The sequence below is a fragment of the Ciconia boyciana genome, chromosome 4, assembly GCF_034638445.1.
Source record: "Ciconia boyciana chromosome 4, ASM3463844v1, whole genome shotgun sequence".
Lineage (NCBI taxonomy): Eukaryota > Metazoa > Chordata > Aves > Ciconiiformes > Ciconiidae > Ciconia > Ciconia boyciana.
The window spans coordinates 35,346,895-35,367,843 of record NC_132937.1 but is presented as its reverse complement, the minus strand read 5'-3'; the positions used below and the strand labels follow the sequence as shown (position 1 = coordinate 35,367,843).

General features: G+C 40.2%; 1 protein-coding gene across 1 annotated transcript in view; it reads right to left on the bottom strand.

The window, feature by feature from the left end:
- Positions 1–3,683: 3,683 nt before the first annotated feature.
- The window catches only part of ITGA2 (integrin subunit alpha 2), a 117,953-nt gene continuing 100,687 nt past the window's right edge, over positions 3,684–20,949 (bottom strand). The window contains 12 exon segments of the mRNA XM_072860402.1: positions 3,684–3,815; positions 3,817–3,858; positions 4,634–4,738; positions 8,228–8,284; positions 8,287–8,340; positions 12,516–12,629; positions 12,955–13,059; positions 13,573–13,683; positions 14,515–14,617; positions 17,790–17,873; positions 17,969–18,045; positions 19,268–19,360. Coding sequence (XP_072716503.1) covers positions 3,768–3,815; positions 3,817–3,858; positions 4,634–4,738; positions 8,228–8,284; positions 8,287–8,340; positions 12,516–12,629; positions 12,955–13,059; positions 13,573–13,683; positions 14,515–14,617; positions 17,790–17,873; positions 17,969–18,045; positions 19,268–19,360 — 993 coding nt within the window. The 3' untranslated portion in view covers positions 3,684–3,767.

Here is a 20,949-nt window from a genome sequence, read left to right as displayed (position 1 = left end):
GTTGAGATAAAAACAGTTTAATAGGTAAAGCAAAAGCTGCGCACGCAAGCAAAGCAAAGCAAGAAAATTAACTATCTCAGCTGAAACCAGGACAATACCTTAGGCCTTTTTAAAAAAAAAAAAAAAAAAAGAAAAAGAAAAAACCCCAAACCATGCAATTTGATCTTATCAAGTGTTACAAAAATTAGCATCCTGATGTATCTTTATAGCAGTTCTCTTTTAAAAGTTCGATTTCTACTGCTTTAAGAGAAAGAGGCAAATACATTTTAAAAACTGCTAGCACGCCAAAGCCTGTGATTGCCTATGAATAATCAATCATAAATGAGGGCAGAAAGGTTGACTTAGAAGATAGAACTCAACTTTTCTGAGGCTGTGAAAATTATGTACATTTTATTACCTTTAAAGGCAATAAAAAGTTGAGGCAATTAGCTATGGATTTTGAGATGCATTTTCATACCTTCATTTTCTTTAGTCTTTAATATGCAAACTTTTGTTGCACCTCAGTTTTGGATATAAAGGGTAATACACACAAGTCAGGATATAAGGAATCTGGCTTTCAATTCTGCAGAACACTGAGACTTGGTGAAAGATGGAGTTTTGTGCCTTAAGGTTAGGGTCATCTGATTCTGTATTATAGAAGTGTTAAAGTTGGTAGCCTGAAACTTTATGTACCACTGTTAAAATATGGAGGAGTTGATGGGGGGGAAGAGGAAGCTCCATGAAAGTGGCTAGTTTTCAGGTGGTAGTTACTGCCGTGACTGTCTTCCTATTCACAGCCAAGTTCCTCCCCCTCTTTCTCCCCCACCGTGCTCCTGCTGAAATGTTGCATTTGGTTTTCCAACCCATGGTGGGGAATAGCCAGAGCTGGTGTCAGGAGATGCTACTGCCAACCAATTCTGTACATAGTATAAAGTGCAGGGCATGGGGCTGACAGATTATGGTGTAATTTTAGATGCCAGTGAAGATAACCTCATGTTTATAGGAAGGCCTGACCGTGGTAAGGTTTTAACACCAACATAGCTGCACTCAGAGCTATCCAAATAGATATTTTGCACTAATGTGAACTGACTTATACTACAATATAGCTTACTGGTAGTGTTCTACTCTGAAAGGGTTAAATCCCTGACAATCCCTAAGACATAGACTTGCATTTTTTTAGTTTCACTCGCATCCTTGTTCTCTTTTGTTCTCTTCCCCTGCAAAGATAGTTTTGGTTACCTGCTGAGCAGAGTTGATAGGACATTTCCTGTAACTTCTTACCTGATAGGACTAAACAGGCCTTGAGCAAGCTCGTTAGGCTTCCTAATTAAATCACAGATAACAGGAACTCAGGACGATTGTGCCGAAGATAAGCACCAAAGAACTAGCTTAAATCGACCCCCTTGTAACATTCCGAGGCCGAAGGACTGATGAGCCAATTCAATGACTATATATGGACAAAGGAAGCCCAAAGTTCAACTAGTGGACAACGTGAGGAAGACTATGGAAGACCACCGGGAGGGTGAAAAGACCCTAACCCTAATTTTACTGCGCATGCTTGGACTATGTAAATGAATTCCGGGAACTCATCACCATAAAACTGCCCTTTTCAGGAAATCTGATGAATATGTATGATTTTTCTGTATATGAACTGATGTGTTGTGCTAACCTGGCGGAGCACTTGTGGCGGAGCGATCCCCAGTGCTGCCCAGTGCTGCAATAAAGAATACCTGCTTAATAGTCATCCCGACTGTTGAGTCCTGATTTCGGCTTTTCACGGCAACAACTCATAACTATAACCTACAAGATTTTAAGTGCAGCTTCTTTCTATACCTAGCAGAGTCATCCCCTTAGGGTTTTCACTGTGTGCTACTGGAACAAAGACATATTTGGCCCCATTTTATATAGTGCTTTTTCAGCAGCATTTCTTCTCTTTAGGGTGCTGTTTAAAAATAAATGCTGTGTTCAGCAGTATTCTTGTTTTTATTGTAGTAATGCTATTAGGCCCTCAGGTAGGCACCACAGAGATACAGTCCCTGCTCCCATAGAGCTTACATGTTAGCTTTCAGAAGTCAGTTTGATTATAAACTCTCTTGTACATCCCAAATCTACACATAGGCTCATATGAAACTAACTCTGAGTTTGGACTTGATTCTAGTACTTCAAGAAGTCAGCAGCTAGATTCAAGACCAGAATCATATATAACTTGAGTTTGCTGAAGGTATTCTTGACTTCTCTTGCTGCAAGCACAAACAGAAGTACATGCTGAAGCTCAGCATTTCAGAATATTATTTCACCTGTAACATACTGTTTTTAAAAACTAAAACAAACAAAAAAAGCCCGTGTGCATAATACAAAATATACATAATATTTCCAGCATTATTTGCAGCTGTGCCAACTTAAAAGTGCAATAAACTCACCCATTACAAAAAATGAATTAGCCATTTAAGTATTAATTGTAAAAGAAAAATAAAACTAGCAACTTGAAGTAGTTAGGATACAAAACCTTACTCACTGCTATGCCTTCCCTTTATTTTGGGAAAAGTATTATGTCCAGGCTGTGAGGAAAATTCTGTTGTCTGGGACAAAATAAAATCCAGTGAAGACTAGTAAATTGAATTATTGCTGCCTAATTGATAAACTGTTAAATCCCCCAAGAAGTTGGATGTCAGATATTGACCTTTACCTCCCACCTAAGGTGGAAGAAGGAAATCTGGTTGAATGCCTAAATTTCCTTGCAAGCAGCACCAGAAATGAAAGATGCTGCCATCTGCTCTGTTGTGAAATTCTCCCTCTGGCCTGGAGTGCATGACCCTAGTTATATAGGACCTGTACAGGTGTAGGGTTTGTTTTCTTCCTCACAAGTTTATACAAGAATTGAGGCAGACAAATTTTTATCTTTATTGTCAGAGCATTTGCCCTCAGGGTTCATAATTACAAGTCAGAAGCTTATTCTTCAGATTTATGCAATTGCTACTTTTTTTTTTACTTTTAAAATAATTGCTTTGGTCACAAACTCAGCTGATGGCAACAATCTTGTTTGACAATTGAGATTAGAATCTAGATTGTTTTTCAGAATGTTAAAAAAAACCCACCCCAAAACATAAAATTTCATAGATACTGTTACACTGGGCTTTATTTTGTATTGGTAGTGCTTCTCAAGATGAAATTTGAAAACCAGTCATAACATTGCAGAGAACATGCTGTAAGTGGTTACAAAATTAATATTTTCTTCTCAGAGAGAAGGTTACAAAGGTTTTCTGGTGCAAATCATTTCTCTAAAACAATAAGGATGGAGCTAGTCAATGAAAAAATGAGTTTTCTTCTCCCAGTCTGGAAGCAGTATTCACCACACATTCATCATCAACTTAATAGAAAATGTCCTTTACACATATGGTGCTTGTCAACTGAATTACAAACTGATGCTGTTCCACAATAATCTGAAATAAATTGTTTCACTCTGCAGTGGATCAGGAGAAGGGTTGCTGGCACAATATGTTACTGTAAACTCCGGACCTGCCAGTTCTAAGGGCTAAGTTTGTTTGAAAGGCAAAAATTTATAAGAAAAGGCACTATAAATCATTTTTGGAAAAAAAAACCCCAACTGTCCTGTGGTTACTCTTATAATAGAGTAGAATCTGTAAAATATTTTCATCTATAAAAGACACTTTCATTAGAAATGTTTAAATGTTATTAAACTTTAAGGCACTCCAGATGAAGAACTGACTGGATCACAACTACTGTTGGTGGCTCAGATCTCCTCTCTTTATCCACATAACTCATCATCTTCAGTCTTTGTCCTTCGTGAGTTCTGTAATTTCATCGCTATCTTCTAAGATCCTGTGTCATTTTCTCATACTGTCTCTTGAAGAAGCCAAGCTGTGAGAAGTATTAAAATAACACCACATCACAGTCAGTCATCAAGAGTTACATTTCTCAGCTAAGCTAAATAGTGTGATGGTAGAAATGCATGTGTGCATGCACGCACATATGGTGTTTGATTTCTAGGCAATTCCTAACTGTAAAATGAAAGGAGCTGGGCCTTAAACTCCTGCCTGGTGCAACTAAATGCCAGAACAGCAGTGCTGAGTAGCTAGTTGTCTCCCTGCCAAGATACAGGCATCTCCAGGCTGCTTTAATGTGCCAAGGAGCCCTTCAAGCACCAATGCCCTGGCACACAGAAAAACTTTTCCCTCCCCTTAATCTAGGTATCCTTGGTAAATTACTTTTTGCCCTCACCCTTTTCTGTTCTTTCTTTATCTGTTCAGTGTATATCCTATCTCCTTGCTTCTATTCCTCAGCTTTGCCCACTGGGAATATCATGGGTGTTCAGAGCCCAGCTGGGGAGTTGTGGAAGGAGGCAGGCAGTATCAAAAGAAAAAAAAAAATATGCCACTGCCTGTTTTGAACCATTGGCAACTCATTTATCATCTTCATGTTGCCAATTTCTATGGGGACCCATTTTAGAATTTTGATTTTTAAAGCACTTCTAAATGCTCCCATCAAGGGCATAATGCCAATGCAGTATTATTCTTACCACTAAACTGCATGTGCAGTTTTGTTCAGCACCAGAGAAGAGAGATTCCAAAGAAAATAGCCCAAATGCATTTATCCCTTTCTGCTTTTCTTTTTAAGAATATAAACACCTACTTACTTTCCACAAAATAGCAACCAATACTAACAGCACGAGGAGTCCAGCCAATATACTGCCAATCACAACACCAACTGGTATCTCTGGCTTCATTATTGTAACTGGGATCTGAAAGCAGAGAGATTGTGTGTTAGGGGTTAATGTTAACTGCATACAAAGTAGGATTTAACTGCATATAAAGTAGGATTTGTAAACCAAATACTTCACTAATCAAGAACAGCTGGACTGCACACATTCCAGGATCAATGACTGGAACACACCAGGCAATTACAGCCCTTTCACTGGTGTCCACAGGTACCTGGTTGCACCACCATGGCACATGGCAGTGCCAGTTAAGGATTAGGGGCCCTCATCACTCTTGGCCATACGCAACAGGCAGAGAAGCAATCTCTTCCTCCCAGCTTTCTGCCTCTCCATTAACAGGAGGTCTTTCAAAGTTGTTCCCATAGTGTACAGATGCACCATCACTAGGTAAACCAGACATGCTTACATGTAGGCTGGGAATAGCCTGGTGTAGAGCCCCATCTGCTCAAAACAGACTTTTGCTGCATCAGCTGGAGAAGAACTACTTCCAACTGAGCATTATCGGAGCCTGTTATCTGTGGTGAGCAGCTGTAGAAGACAATACAAATCATGGAAGCCAGACACCATCATGCACTCACTGCATCTGCTGAAATTTCTCCCCTCCTGCCAGGCAGGTACCTCTGTCTCCTTTGCCTGCTGTTCCTACCTTCTGGGAAACCACTAACTTGTTAGATCTTCTCATGTTAATCTGTGTTCTCCTGAGTCAACTGCAAGAATTTGCAGTAAGATGTATGGGTCAAACAGGAGTGTTTCTAGCACACCTATGCTTCCTGAACTACAAGCAATGCCAGAGAGCTCCTAGAACAGCATATAGTGTCTGGAAGTTAGTTTTCAGGTGATACCCTATTTAGTTGGATTGGATATGACCAACTATATAGTTACATATAACATAGTTGCTCAGGGAGACATTGCTCTAATATTTATGAACTGTCAAATTTTTGGATTTAATCTTGGAACAATATAGATTTAGCATGAAGGTTTTTTTCCTTCCTGAAACATGATAAAAGAAGTCATGTAGGTTTACTTTCTCAGTGCATTTGTCTGGTGTAATTTAATCTTGAGCTTTCTGGGAAACTTGCACTGGACTGATATCTCAGTGATTTAAGTAATTTCTGCTGGAAGGCTCCAATGTTGTGCCAGGTGTGGCTATATGTATTCATTTCACTGAGGCAGGCTGGCTTTGTGTATTTTCTAACCAAATGGCCATAATGATGATTATAGCAGGTTAACGTTCTGTCCTCCAGCTGGCAGTCCTTTCCAATTTGGAAAAAATCTGAAAGCTTTTACGCAGAGATATCTAAGCAGCTTCCCCACATAGCATCACAAGGCAATATTAATTCATTTGGCTACATGGCAACCCAGCTCGTCCAAATTAAAGAGCCAATCTCATATGTATGTGCAGTTTGCCTAGTAATGCTTTCTCCATTAACAGTGAAGTGGCACTTTTGGAGAGGTAAATCTATGCCTAAGAACAAATGTCTTCCTTAAAGTAAAACTGTGGTCAGTAAGATACCACGGCTGGGATTCATGTCATCTAGTGTTGTATCTACAGTATAGACCCTTAGCTTCCAATGGAGAAGGATAAGCTCTTTTAGGGCATAATTCACCTTACCTGTTTTTTAGAATCATCTTTAAGATGAGATAGATTACATCCCAGAAATATCTATTATTTCTATAGATTAGGGTTTATAGAAGGGCTAACTGATGTGGATGATTAATGTAGATATTAAGTTGGATGAATCCTACCAACCCAGTTACTGGTGTAAAATAACAGGGCAAGTAGGGAAACACTCAGATTGCTACTGCACTGTCCCATTCTCAAGGAAGTGTGAAGGGCGCATCTGGCCTGCCAAGAAGTATGTGCAGTGCTGGGTACTGACTCCATCGCTGAAGTGGCGCAGGAAACTGTCTGCCCTAGGGAGAGTGTACCTCCATCAGCTGGCACATTTGCCAAGACATCTCACAGGGCAAGAGGCTATCGAGTAAGGATCAGGCTGTAATCCTCACCAAAAGCCACTGTGTTTCTTAGGAGCCCTGTGGATAACTTTCAGGGTCTGTTCAGCCGCTGTCTCAGAGCTGTAAAAGTCCCAGCTGTAGATGTTTCAATGGCTGGCTCAGGAATTGCCTTTTATTTGTCAACTGACTTAACAGTCATTTGAATAATTATTCAAATTTTGGTTCTTCTGAAATCACCAACAGAACTGCTGGTAATGTAAGTTTGGCAGTATCATGGCCCAAGTGTGGAAAAATGCCCAGTAATACATGGTTTATGAGCTACCTAAAAAGCCTGTACAATTAATTGGAATATTTGCATTGTGTATTAATGAGTTTCATCTCCTAGCAGAAATAATACCATGCCACAAAGATGAGGCACTCAGCACACTTCAAATACAGGCATGTAATTTTTCTACAAAACCATGGCATTATTTCCAGAACTATATGTATATTCCCTTTGCTTCTTCAGGCACTGGAGGTTTCCCTGAATACAAATGGGTCTATTTAGAGGTTCTTTACAAGAAATAGAGTGATCCATGATAAAACAATGACAAAAAGAAATAGTACTGAATTATGGTCTTATTTCCACATTGAGATAGGTTAATCAATAACTGCTTTCGTACATATTTAATTGAATTTTCCATTGCCTGTGAATGGGCTATGCTACACATTCTCACAGATATTTGACTCCCTTACTAACTTGCATTTTGGTCTTCAAAGGCCTTGGTTATTTTTATGGATAAAACAGGCTGGTAAATGCTGTAAAAATAAATCTAAACTTAGTATTACAAATGGAAGAGTGTTCCTCTCTAGATAGGCCAAGAGAACAAGGTATCTTTTTATTACACCACCACCACAGCACTAATGTAGTCTTCAAGTGTTGTTTATGTTTGTATATAGTGGATGGAAACCTTGGGAGAAGGATTCTAGACTAACAAAATGGTGGTTTGGAGACTTTTACTGAGATTAGCTGTGTCTACATTGTTCATATGACAGCCATTCCAAATGCAAAAAATATTCCACATTCTTTTACAAATGAGATTAAGTATATTTGCTGGAGACCTGTGCCAAACAATCTGTCTACAAACATCAAACCAAATACACTTACAGAAGTAAGACTATAAATCAGATTTGGTAAAATGTTTCCCAGAGCTCATTTATCTACAAAAATGAATTCTGTCGCAGAAAGAAGTCCAAACTTTGATCTTATCATGAACAGGAAGCTAAATGAATTTCAGAATTTTCTAACTGAGTTTTGCTGATAGTTCTACAATCTATTTGAGATCTGCAGATTTTAACTAAGTCTAGTTTATATAGCAGTCGGCTGAAATGAAAACATTTTAGTAACTTAAGGGAGGTTGTATATAGCCAAAAGGATACATTAGTTCAACATAATCAAATGTCATCAGAGTTTGTAATTTGCTATGTACTCCTAAAGGACACTGAAAATTAAATATTATCACTTTAATACAGTAAAAGATAGAGAAGTTGAAAAAAATCTACTTATCCATCACTTACAGTTAGGGTATTCTCTCCAGTTATAAATAACTCGGGGTTATTTATAGATTATAGATTATATAGGGGTTATAGATTTCTGCCTCTGCGGAGAATTGTAATGTCTGGAAAGTTGACTGAAAGAGAAGATAAAAAAACCTGTAAAGCTCTATTACAGGGCAGATTGATTAGAATATAGACATCCTAAAAATAATTCTCTTGCTTTGAAATGAAGACTTCAGAACCAGAAAAAAAATCACAGTATTAAGAAAATTAAAATTATCTTTCTTTTTATTTGTCCCAAGCTAATGTGTCTATGGAAGTAATAATGTATCAGTAATCCAGACCTAATTTTGCTGTTTTTACTTATTAGCAATGAAACTGGAGAACTGGCTTTTCTTCTTTAACATATAGTTCAAACAAAACAGAAGAATTTGATTATATATCCATTTTTATAGTTATTTCAAAGCTGTCACTGCTATGAGCAGGAAAGAGATGGAGAAAAAAAATAACAGTGAGAAAAGGAGAAATAGCTCAGCAACAAAAGACAGATGGGGACATATCTCTGGCCTTTGAAAGAAATGGAAACTGGATGTTCTTTCCCTTCTTTCCCCCCTCACTTCTATCCAATGCTTCTGCTTTTCCCCATTTATTTTTTCCTATCACTATCTGTTCCTCTCCACTGCTCAAATTCTGACATCGCTCCCTCAGCTTAAACAAAGATGACAACAAAAATCTTAAGCCAGTTTCTATTTGAAAAGGGACCTTGTGCCAGATACCACTTCCTTCTGCGCATGTGTCCAGAGGCAGAGGAGCATGGCTGTGCAGACACTACCAGCTCACCACTATTCTCCCTCTGCACGGGAATGGCCTCAGCTCACCACTGTTCTCCCCGTGCATAGGAATGGCCTCAGGTTCATGGGAGCACAGGAGCACTCACCAGCTGTACCAGATGCAATGAGTGCTCTGTCCTTTTGCCTCCTCAACCATTTCTCTGTGGCTGGTTCTAACAAGCCTACAGCCCCCAGCAGGGCCAGGTACTGTGAGTTTGACACAGGGAATGTAAGCTACCGTGGGTCCACGGCAGCCGATGCGCACTGAATTGACCATCCCTGCAGTGTATAGTTCCTTCACGCCTGCACCGTGGCCATCTGCCCAAGCGGTCTGTCCTGCACTCCTAAATGTTTAGAAACCTGCCTGAGCACTATTCAAGGCACCTTGTTAATTCCTAAACACATCTTTCCTTGCTTTGCTTAGCAGGTACCAGGAAGCCTGCTGTTCTCTTCTTGGACAATGACAGATTGCCACTAAATAAAAAGGCTGATTATGTGGCACTGTTGGGTGCTTGCAAGATTATATGCACTGAACATTGACAATCAAATAGAAAATAATAAAATGGGAGATGAGAGGAAAACCGTGACATGAGATACTTTCTTCGTATTCCCGGAGCTGGTTAGCTGCTTCATCCACTGTTGGACCATCTCCGTCTTTCCAGGTCAGTATTGCCAATGAGTTGGCATATGACACTGGTGCGTTCCGTACCAACTTCCGCCACATGGGTCGTGTGCACCTGACTTCATCTAGATCTTTGGATAACTGCTCGTCGTTCAGGTCACCATAAATCACCTCCAGCACGGCTAATTCCCTCAGGTACTGGATACCTCTCTCCATGGTGGTCCACTTGCCTGGGTGATATACAACAACTTCCTTGAAGGGATATCTTTCCTTCACAGCTGACAGGAGTTGCCTCCAGAGGCTGAGGGCTGGTGCCCCTTTTCCAATTGCTTTGTCAATGCCCCCTTCCCTAGAAAGGGATCCCAGCTGCTTGGCTTCCCTACCCTCTAATTCCAGGCTACTGGCCCTGTTATCCCAGCATCGGAGCAGCCAGGTGACAATGTGCTTGCCTGGACGACGGCTGAAATCTTTTTGCATATCTCGCAGCTCACTCAGGGACAGGGATCGGGTAGTTTCCGTCTCATCCACAAGTTCTTCCTCCTCCTCTCCTTGTGATGGCCCTGCTCTTTCATCTTCCCTTTCTAAACGAGCTGACTTTCACTTCCAGGATTTCTTCTTGTGTATAGGGGCGACTGATACTGACACAGGTTGGTTCCCTGGTTGAACAGCATTATCTGTCGCAGAGGGGATGAAGTGACCACAGTGCCTGTCGCAGAGGGGGCTGGAATAGCCGCAGTGCCTGTTGCGGGGGGGCTGGAGTGACCACAGTGCCTGTCGCAGAGGGGGCTGTAGCAGCCACAGTGCCTGTCACAGGGGAGGCCGGAGCAGCTGCAGTGCCTGTCACATGGGGGGCTGGAGTAGCCACAGTGCCTGTCACATGGGGGGCTGGAGTAGCCGCAGTGCCTGTCATTTTGTCACCAGATCCTTGAGGGTTCTGAATAGTGTTGAACAGGGCTTGGTAGGCATGGGCCAGGCCCCAGCACATTGCAGTGATTTGTATCTCCCTAGAATTGGCAGGGTGACAGCATACTTTTCCCAAATATTCTACTAATTTTTCAGGATTCTGCACTTGTTCAGGGGTGAAGTTCCAAAATACTGAAGGTGCCCAATAACTTAGGCATTTGCCCATGCTATCCCACACACCCTGCCACTTGTGGCAGATCTCTGGATGATATTCTTAAATTGCTTATTAACCTTAGACAAAACTGAAACAATATTCCCAAGCAATACCAATAGATGTATCTTAAGTACCCAAGGATGTTCAAGATACTGAAAAGTTATTGTAACGAAGGAGGAAACATCATAGAAGAAGGTAGCGAAGGTGCCATTCTGTATTTCCTCCATAAAAAACCTCTCAGAGGAAGAAGTATAATTGCTAATTGTCTCCATAAGGTGGTACCTGAAGTATAGTAATGGCTTCAGTACAAAGCTCAAATACCAGATTAAGCTCAAGGCCAGTGTTTTAATAAGAAATCTCCCAGGCAAAACATCACTAATCACTGCAGGGCACAGCAAACTGCAAAAACCAACACCGATCTTTAACACGTACAGCAAAAAAATGAGCATGGTGCAGATCAGGAAAACCAATATCAAGAACAGATGAATCAATATCGTGGCCCACAACTGTTAACAGATCTAAATTCCTTAATACGCTCTGGTTAATCTGTTATTATCTCAAACCCTTTGAGCCCCACGTTGGGCGCCAAAAAGGACTGTTGTGATTTAGCCCCAGCCGGCAACTAAGCACCACGCAGCCACTCGCTCACCCTCCCTCCTCCCGGTGGGATGGGGGAGAGAATTGGAAGAGCAAAAGTAAGAAAACTTGTGGGTTGAGATAAGAACAATTAAAAATTGAAATAAAATAAAATATAATAATAATAAATTGTAGTGAAAAAGGAAAACAACAAAAGAGAGAGAGAGAGAAACAAAACCCAAGAAAAAAACAAGTGATGCAACCGCTCACCACCCACCGACTGATGCCCAGCCAGTCCCCGAGCAGCGATCGCTACCCCCCGGCCAACTCCCCCCATTTTCTATACTGAGCATGATGTCATATGGTATGGAATAGCCCTTTGGTCAGTTTGGATCAACTATCCTGGCTGTGTCCCCTCCCAGCTTCTTGTGCACCTGGCAGAGCATGGGAAGCTGAAAAGTCCTTGACTAGTGTAAACATTACTTAGCAACAACTAAACTATCAGTGTGTTATCAACATTATTCTCATACTAAATTCAAAACACAGCACTATATCAGCTACTAGGAAGAAAATTAACTCTATCCCCACCAAAACTAGGACAGCACCCTGTAGGTTTTTAAGCCAGGACTGTTTCTTTGACACCAACTCTAATAAAAACAAAAAATCAATTAAATAAATTTCTATACCTTCTTTAACAAATATAACTGGCAGCACTAATAGGCTTTTGATATTTTGATGTGATTTAAAATGATGAGTATGTAGGCTATGATTTTCAAAAGCTTAAAGTAACGTTATTTTCCACACTATGATGATACTGTACTCTGCTGTCCTATGTTGAGTTTTGTGGAAACTGCCATTCCTCTTGAATGAATTTAACAGACGCAGAAAAATGTTTTTTTTACAGCTGTGAAGATCTGCATTATCACAGCACTTCCTTAGGTTTTGTGCTGGACTAAAGGTCATCAGCTCCTTTATACAGCCTCACTACTTACTTAAAAGTAACTTTTAGATTCAAGTTTTCAATCTGGAAAAACATACACAACAATGTAAAGTAAAGGAAGGTCTTTCTAGATTGGAAGGTCTCTTTACCAAAGTTTGAAAAATATCAGGAACTAGGAAATATTTGAGTATTGGTTCCTTCATGAACACGCAGCTGATATTCACAGTAGCAAAGGTTCCGTTCCAGATCCAGGTGGACACATTCACAAAATACTCTCCCTTCAGCATGAGGTGTTCCAGTTTGCATGCGATGGTACTGCACTTTGCATTCTTACAGTTCTTCTAGGGAAAACAGCAAGGAGAGGCAACAGCATGCATTAAAAAATACACTTTAACAAATGTTCTTTTAACATTCAGATTTTTTGCCCTTGCCTTTGCCATTCTGTGCATACAAATTAAGTGCTTGCAAGCTGTGAAGAACACACACCTTTTCTTCTCTCTAAGGCAGATGCAATATGTAAGAACATCTATAGGCTGCCCTCCTGCACTGTGAGTAAGGAATGCCATCCCCCCACCATAGCTGTCCCCACAGGTACAGCAGCGGGCTCGAAAGGATCAGCTCTGTGCCCCATGCTGCAGTACTGCAGACCTAAGTCTTATTTACCAGTTCTTTGGAAGCTCTGAAGTTCTCTTTCTTGAAAGATGCAGAATAAGATCTTTTTCCACTTTGCAGTGGATTTATCCAGGCTTGACAAGTAACACCTCTGGCCTAGGAAAGATGGCAGGAATGGAATTGGATAACATCATACTCAGGAGTTTATAGTCATCATAATAATATATATTTCTGTGATGAGATGGTGGCTGTGAAAGGCTAGATTGTCAATTATATAATAATGGATACTTTTGGAAACTAAGAGACCATATGTGGTTTTGGTCAGAATTAAACTGCTCTTATGGTGATTTTTTTCCCCTAGATTGTCCTGAAAGATTTGTCTTGATCTAAAAATTCCATTTTTATTATACCCTTCCCAGGAACTTGGAGAAGGACCTAGTCGAAGAGCTCCAGGGTCGTATGAAAAGTCAGTTATGGACTGTAAAGATAATCCACATCTGCCAAGTACTAGACCACTGACATTGTGGTCCTCCCCCTTCCCTCGAGGAAGGGACAAGGAGAAAAGGCAGAGATTCCCTGAATCTCAGCCACACTATGAAGGAAATAATTGATGTTTATGGTAGTGATTAAACCCCGAAACACAGCAGTTTGTGCAATTCAGTTCTTCACCTGATCTGTGGCGACTGTTGTGATGTACATCAGTGGGTTATCTTTGTTGGTCAATTCTGGAAGATGGATTTTTACAGATGCCATCTTTACTGGAATACTTCCTGTTGTTACCTGCAAAGCAAATAACTCACAATTAATTCAGGTAGCTATACTTACATATGCATAAATTATTTGGTATAGCAAGAAAATCAGAAATCATGGATGATTATGAAATAACTGGACTCCTTTTGCTTCAATGTTTTTTGTATTAATACACTTACTAGGGTAATAATTACATTATGCCAATTGTAAAGCAGAAAGTATACTGTATAGCTTCAGGTCCCTGTCTGTTTCCTTAGCAAAGCTCTTATTAACTGCATGAAATATGTTTTGAAAAGCAAATATTCTGCCACAGCCAATAGGCCTGTTATTTAGTCCTTTAGAGTAGCAGTTACAGAAATGTAAATGGAACATAATTTAAGTTTCTTCCACATTGCATATTTGGATCTAAGTTATTCTGAGTTATGTAATAAATGCTGTGATCTGGCTAGTTCTTGTCTCTGGTTTTAGCACTTAACTCTTGCCAAACTTCAGGTTTCAAAGTCCAAGCCTGCAAAGACTTGTTTTCCTTTATCAAGTCAGCAGAAGACAAATATGCTCTGTGAAATAACAGTCTAAGTTGGCCTAAAGTTAAGCATTAACCATCTTCTAAATATGTAAACAGTGCAGGACCAATCCCTCCCCCATTCTACTTGTGCAGTAAGTGCAAGTTTCATCCTTAACCTGATAAAGACTGTAAGCATTTATCCCCCAGCTATTTGCAATTTTTTTCTTACTTGACTGATTCAAAAGCATCAAAATCAGACAGTGAAGTCAGGAATGTTTTTTGAACTACGTTTTGGGACCAGACTACAGGAGGAGGTAAGGCAGCTTCTAGAACCAGAACCAGAACCATTTACTAACCTTAACTGAGAAGCTGAACATGGGGCCAATATCTTCAAAATTATTCACAGTGGAAAGAATGTTATGACCAGAGTATACTTCATAGAAGTTGATTTTGGCAAGCCTAGTTAACAACCATAAAACAACACATTTCAATTTGGCAGCTGCTTTGAAACCATATGTAACTGGATGTGCTTTGGTTTGTTGTAAGTTCGTGAAACAGGTCAGAAGTACAGTCAGAGATAAAATAAGTCACTTGTACTGCTGTTTGAATTTTATACCAAGTTGGTTAAGAAAATACATGGTGTACTGAAGCCCAAAGCTGGAGCAAGCATGTGAAGGTAAGACAGGAGGGCTGCATGAAACGCAGGCTCCGCTCAGCCTCCTGCACCCCATGGTGTTTCAGCGCCATACTGCAAGCTCCTCTCCCAGGCACAAACTGCGACTTTCAGCCTTGCAGTGGTCTCCGTCCTCAGAAAAGGCCCCCTGACAGTCCCCCTTGGTACATCTATAACAGCAAATACCAACAGACCCCAAGGGAGATCCTGGGCCCTAATGCCATAGACCACAGGCACTGCCTGGGTGTGGAAACACACACAGCACCCTGCTTGTGTGCATGGTACATATCCCATAGCCCTCTGTTTCTTCTGAGCCACTTTCTTTATTATTTATGGGGTTTTTTTCATTAAAAATTTCCAAAGTAACATAAGGGTGGTTACAGCCCACCATAGCATGAAATTACAGGTGTGTAATGGAAGGACACGGTATGAGAGCCTGTGGATGCTCACGGGGCTCAGCCAGCTGGGACTGTGCTCAGAAACAAAAGCATCCCTCTGTGGTGTATCGCATCCATGTGCTACTGTGAGCAGCTCCTCCTCTGAAGCATCCCAGAACTGTTTCTGGCCTTCATCCTCAAGGAGGCTAATTTGAGCAGTCAAAAACCAAGCTGGGGAGTAAGTTAACGAGGAGCAGGGGCTATCATGATTCCCTACATCAGCTCTTCCTGTAGCGCAAGGTACAAATCCCTCCTCCTTAGCAGTGCTGCTCTCCCCGTTTAATCTGGGTAACATCTGTGCATACAATTCCAAATTAACACATGTGCAGCCTCACAGAGGTGCTTCCTGATCAGTTGTGCTCCTCCATATTGCATTGTGGATCCTTTTCAATCCTCCATGCTTCCTCCTGTGGGCCCTTTCCTTGAAGGGCCTCCTCACAAGGACTCCTAAGAAAACCCGCATGAAGCATTTTCTGCTTCCTTATTGCTCAAATCTCCAGTCCTTCCAGGATGCACAGTATCAGCTTCCTTGTCCTTGCAGGAGTCACTAGTAAGACTGATTCCCACCTCTTCTCCTGGAAACTCAGATTAGGAGATTTTTCCCTAGAAAAGCCTCACTTCAGCAAGACGACACTTTTCCTCAACCCTTGTCTTTTAAGAGCTTGCTTCTTGGCTAAATTACCTGCCTCAAGAAGGAACTATCTCCAGATAGATATTTCCTAAGTGGAAGAGAGTGTAAAAATGAGCTAACTCCAAGGGAAGCGAAGCACTGAGTTTCTATTCATATTTCTCAGCTAATTAAATTTGCTGATTCAAGTTTGCACCATCTCAGTTTCCTAGGAGGCCGCTTAAGTTGCTGTGCTAGCCCCCTAGTCAGATGCTCCTGTAATCTCTGCGTGGCTGCTAGCTTTAGTAACAAACACTCTCCTTCTCCTGAAGTCTCATGCGACTTCCTCAGAGAGTTGAAACAACTCGCTTCGCTGACTCAAGTGCTTTTCGGCAATTAAAATAATCTGAAAAATTCTGCACAACTCCAGAATTGATGCAACTGGCTGCGGTGAATCCAGGGCCTCCGAATATTTTGAAACTGCTGTTGCAAAGCAGGTTATTAAACTCAGCTTCTGTACTGTGTTCCCTATTCCAGCTCAAGTCATTGCATGCAACTGACAGTTCTTGTAGTTATGGTAGTCTTTGAATATTCATTTCCTGCATTCATTGTTGCTGTGCATTTTTAAGCAGCTTCCTCTTTTTCACATTTCTGTCATTCTTTGAATAATTACTATTTATTTTCTACCAGTTTATGTTTACAAATTTTGGAATGCTTCAGGACGCAAAAGCATTTTTTCCACCAAGAATTGGTGATCAAGTGCATCAAATATAACTACATATAGTTTATCCTAGAAATTCAGTAATTGGGAAAGATAGATAAACAAATCTTTTCTTTGATGAAAAGTAAAATATCCTATCTTGATCCAAGAGTCAAACCAGTGTATTTTTGTTTCAGTTCTAATTTAAGTTAAACTGTAACTGAAGTTATTCTTGTTTGGAACAGTAACAGACTAATTACTGTTTCAGTGCATCCCAGATCACTGGGGGTTTCCAGGGCTGAAGATAAGAGGTTTCAGTGTCATGAAATAAAGATCAGTCTTAAAGGGATTTTTGTCTTTCTCCCCCTGCCCACTCAACTGGCTCTCCTTACAAACTGCCCTTCCCAGGGTAAAGGATCCCTCTTGCAACAGCCTCGACCTGCCTTCCACAGGGAGGGGAAAGGGCTGACCCCAGGAGGGGAGGGGTAGGTGTGAGCCAGAGTCTCCGGGTGTGTGGGAAAGCAGGGTGTGCTGCTCCCACTGCCACTGCAGCTGCAGCAAGGGGGAATCTGCCACGTGCCACCTCAGGTTTTAGTTCAAATCATTATCTCAAACTGCTAACAAGTGTTTATATTTTTGGTTCAGGTTCAGCAGATATGTCCATAAAAATGTATTTATTTTTAATTTTTTTAATTTCTTTGCTGAGAGTTTGAACTGGGGCATTTTTGTTTCTTTTTGTTGTTGCTCTTTTGTTCAGTTCTGATCAGTAATTCCAGATTTGATCCAATGTCACTACATTTGAGGCCAGAGGCCCACCCTTATTATATAGTATAATTAGTATAATATAATTATAGTATAATTAGTATAGTATAGTATATTAGTATAATATAGTATATTATACTAATTATATTATCAAAACCACAAGCACTGTTTGGTTTTTATATTGCTTCCATTCACATGAGCATCTGATCCCCTGTAACAATTGTGCAGAGGTAAACATGGATCCACAATTTCTTACTACACATTCCATAATTTTTTGTGTGTAAGATTATTGGAAGAACATAAGGTTCTGCTATTGTTGATGAAGTGGGAATTTTTTATGACTTCCAAAATGAAAACAAAGTTTCACTATCTTTTCAGTGGCCTTTTAAGACTGTTACTATATTCAAACGCCTTTGAAAAATGACAGCAACTCTTTACATTATTCAGCATACCTTGTGAAGTGAATTTCTGCGTCATACCACAAAAGAATTGATAAGCTGACCTGGTTGTCCAGTTCTTGCTCTTCCTTACTTTCACTGTTCATCAAAACACATTTAAGTCGGATGTTACATTATTTTATACAAATAAGGTATTAATACCTAACTTGCTTTTATATGATTATATACTTTACCTCAATGCACAAAAACTTAGAACTGCCATATTCTGAAGATTTTTCAGGTTAAAATCAAAACTAATATCAAAAGATACCTATGGAAGAGACAAGGAACACACAATAAATGAGTTGATGGTACAACATTCAAAGCACTTCACTATAACAACATAATTATTCATATGTGCAAACATCTAGGATTGCCCTCTGTATCTGAATTCACCTATTTCTGTGTAGTATTTCAGTAATTTCTAATACTACAGAATTGCTTTGTTCTCTCTTTCACCTGCAAATTGACATTGTTACATAAACATTAGCTATTTGCATTTTTAAATGGTGTATAACTAACTACAAGCTGCAACAAAAGGTGTTCAGGTTTGCTTCAATTACATGCTTTTAAACACTAACACTGACACAGACTTTATTCACTCTTTTCTTCTATTCACTCTAACAGGTCCACTTTGACCAATGCCATTAAAAATTCAGAACAAACTTGACTTTTTATATCTAATTAGGTTTTTTGGTTTTGCTTCTTCCCCCCCCCCCGAACATCATGTTTCTATTCTCTCTGGCAAGTTTCTTACTGCTCCAGTTGACTGTGTTAGAGGCTGGAAGCCTATTTCTGTTCTGCCCCAGAGGCATAATAGATTAAGTTCTATAAAACCATATATTTCCTTATATATGGTATATATGGTTATAAACGATATATACAGTATATAAACCATATATATGGTATAAACCATATATATTATATGTATATATTATATTATATTAAACATATATATTATAAACCATATATATGGTTATAAACCATATATACCATAAATCCCAGGATTTATGGTATATATGAGAAAAAGGATATATGATCTATCCTAGGGCTGTGTGGGCCACCCCTCTCCTCTCAAAGCAATGCTGCTTTCTTGGAGAGATGACATTCACAGAGCAGGAGAGGGAGCTACCCCTGGTTCACACAGCAGGAGAGGTTTGACGGGAATTGTGCTCAGTTCTCGGGAGGCTATGCATGATGCTCTCTGCTTCTGCCCCCAGCCCTCACCCTCCAAGAGTTACAAAGCTACAGTAGCATTTGAAAGCCATGGCTAGGGACAAATGTGCTTCAGGACCCTTTTTTCCTTTAATATGGTAGAGGGTCACAAAAGTTTAGCCCTTAGTTTGCTTCTTTTAATGCCTCTGAAACCCAAAGGGAAGTTAATTGTTGCCAAATCTAAGAAATCCTCACCAGCAGTAAATGCAGATTTAGGAGAAAACAACAAAAAAAGCTTTTGGGTACCATTCAAGGTTATTTAAACGTGCTAGCTGTACCTGTTGTCTTGCTCTGAAAACAGAATAGCTTATTTGGCAAATGACTGTACTTTGTGCCGTTCCTGTCTGACATGAGACTTCAGTCCCATCGCTCTGCAGAGGAAACAGACAGAAAAGTCATCTTAATATCAGGTTTTGATAAAACAGAGAGGAAATTCCCAGTCTGTATCTTCAACAGGACTTGTATTACACTAAGGAGCAGTACAAATAGGTGTTATGGCAGTAATTTCTAGAGATGCAGATGGGTGGGGAAGAGAGGTAGGGCTAGAAGAGAGGCAGGAGAAAGGTGGTACAAGGACCGGTCCTGCACAATTTCTTGTGAGCTGTAATGATCTTGTGAGAATTTTGTGCTGAACTTGGAAGAAGGAATACAGGCTAGAGAGTACAGGTCACCTACAGCATTGACTCCTACAGTGCTTTTTTACAGCATTTTTACAGAACTTTTGCAGTCATATTTACACAACCTGAGAGCTAGTTAAGTACTCTCACTGTAGAAGTTAGTGTGTAGAGGGAAACTCTATTGTACGTTTTGTAGGAAAATCTACAATACATAAGGGTTTATTGACTACTTTGCAGAATATTTAGCATGTCAACATCCTACATCAAAGAAACTCGTAGACCATAGCCAGTTTTATCATCACTTTGAAAATAATTCATTAAAATGTAGTCTTTTGTTAAAAGCATCCCTACCAGACATTTACCATTCATGAAATATGCTAAAAAAACCCCCAAAACAACAAAAAACAACACCCATACATTCTCAGCTTGTGCTTTTCTTCCTGCTTTGAAGCAGGCACATTTTTGGTCAAAAGCTTCACTTGCAGGCTAAAATACTTCTAAGCAAATGAGCTTTTAAAGTAAAAGAAAATCCTAGCTCCAGTGTGATCTTTTGGCATGAGTGGAATGAGCAATTTTGCTGTGCAACAGGATGGGGAGGTAGAGGGGCACCCTCAGCACTCTGTGTGGAGTACTTCTGCCAGTTCATTGTTCAGGAAAATGCTGCTCTTGGGCAGTGATGAATGCTCCTATCCCTACTCTCCCTTCAGTATAGGTATTGCTCTGGATTTCACTCCTGGGATTATCGTGCACCTCTCCAGTAGCAGCCTAACAGCATAGGCCAAGCACTGAAGTCTGAATTTCATCCTACGTGAATTGTTTGGGAGCAACAGTTGAGATTATAGATTTACTGCGCTCCCCAAAATAGTCTGTATAATTCCTTTCTTTTCCCTTTTCTAAGACAAAATTCATTAGAAGAGCTTCTGGTATAGCAATCATTTCAATCTGATTAACTGTCTAGCTGGAATACATGGCCTTGGCAGTAAAACTATTTCTAGATCCAAAGTCTGTGCTTTAAGGCCGCATCGATGCTGCATGCTTGATTTATCAAATACGAATTCCCTGTGGCACAGTAACTGCATTCAGACATGTTGTTGGGAGTCAAGCAGAAGATGTGGGTGCCAAGGTCTAAAGTGAGGAAAAGATGACTGAAATACTGAGGTGAGGTCAAACTCAACAGGTTGCCAACTTTTATGCTGAGTTGGCAGTGTCTCTTGACCTAAACAAACTGATATGCTGAAGGGAATAATTCTGGTATCCAAGAAAATAAATTGGGTGAGAGGTTTGCACACACATTCTCCTTTCCTGGGATAGGCACTACTAGAAAGAAAAAAAAAATTCTCTGA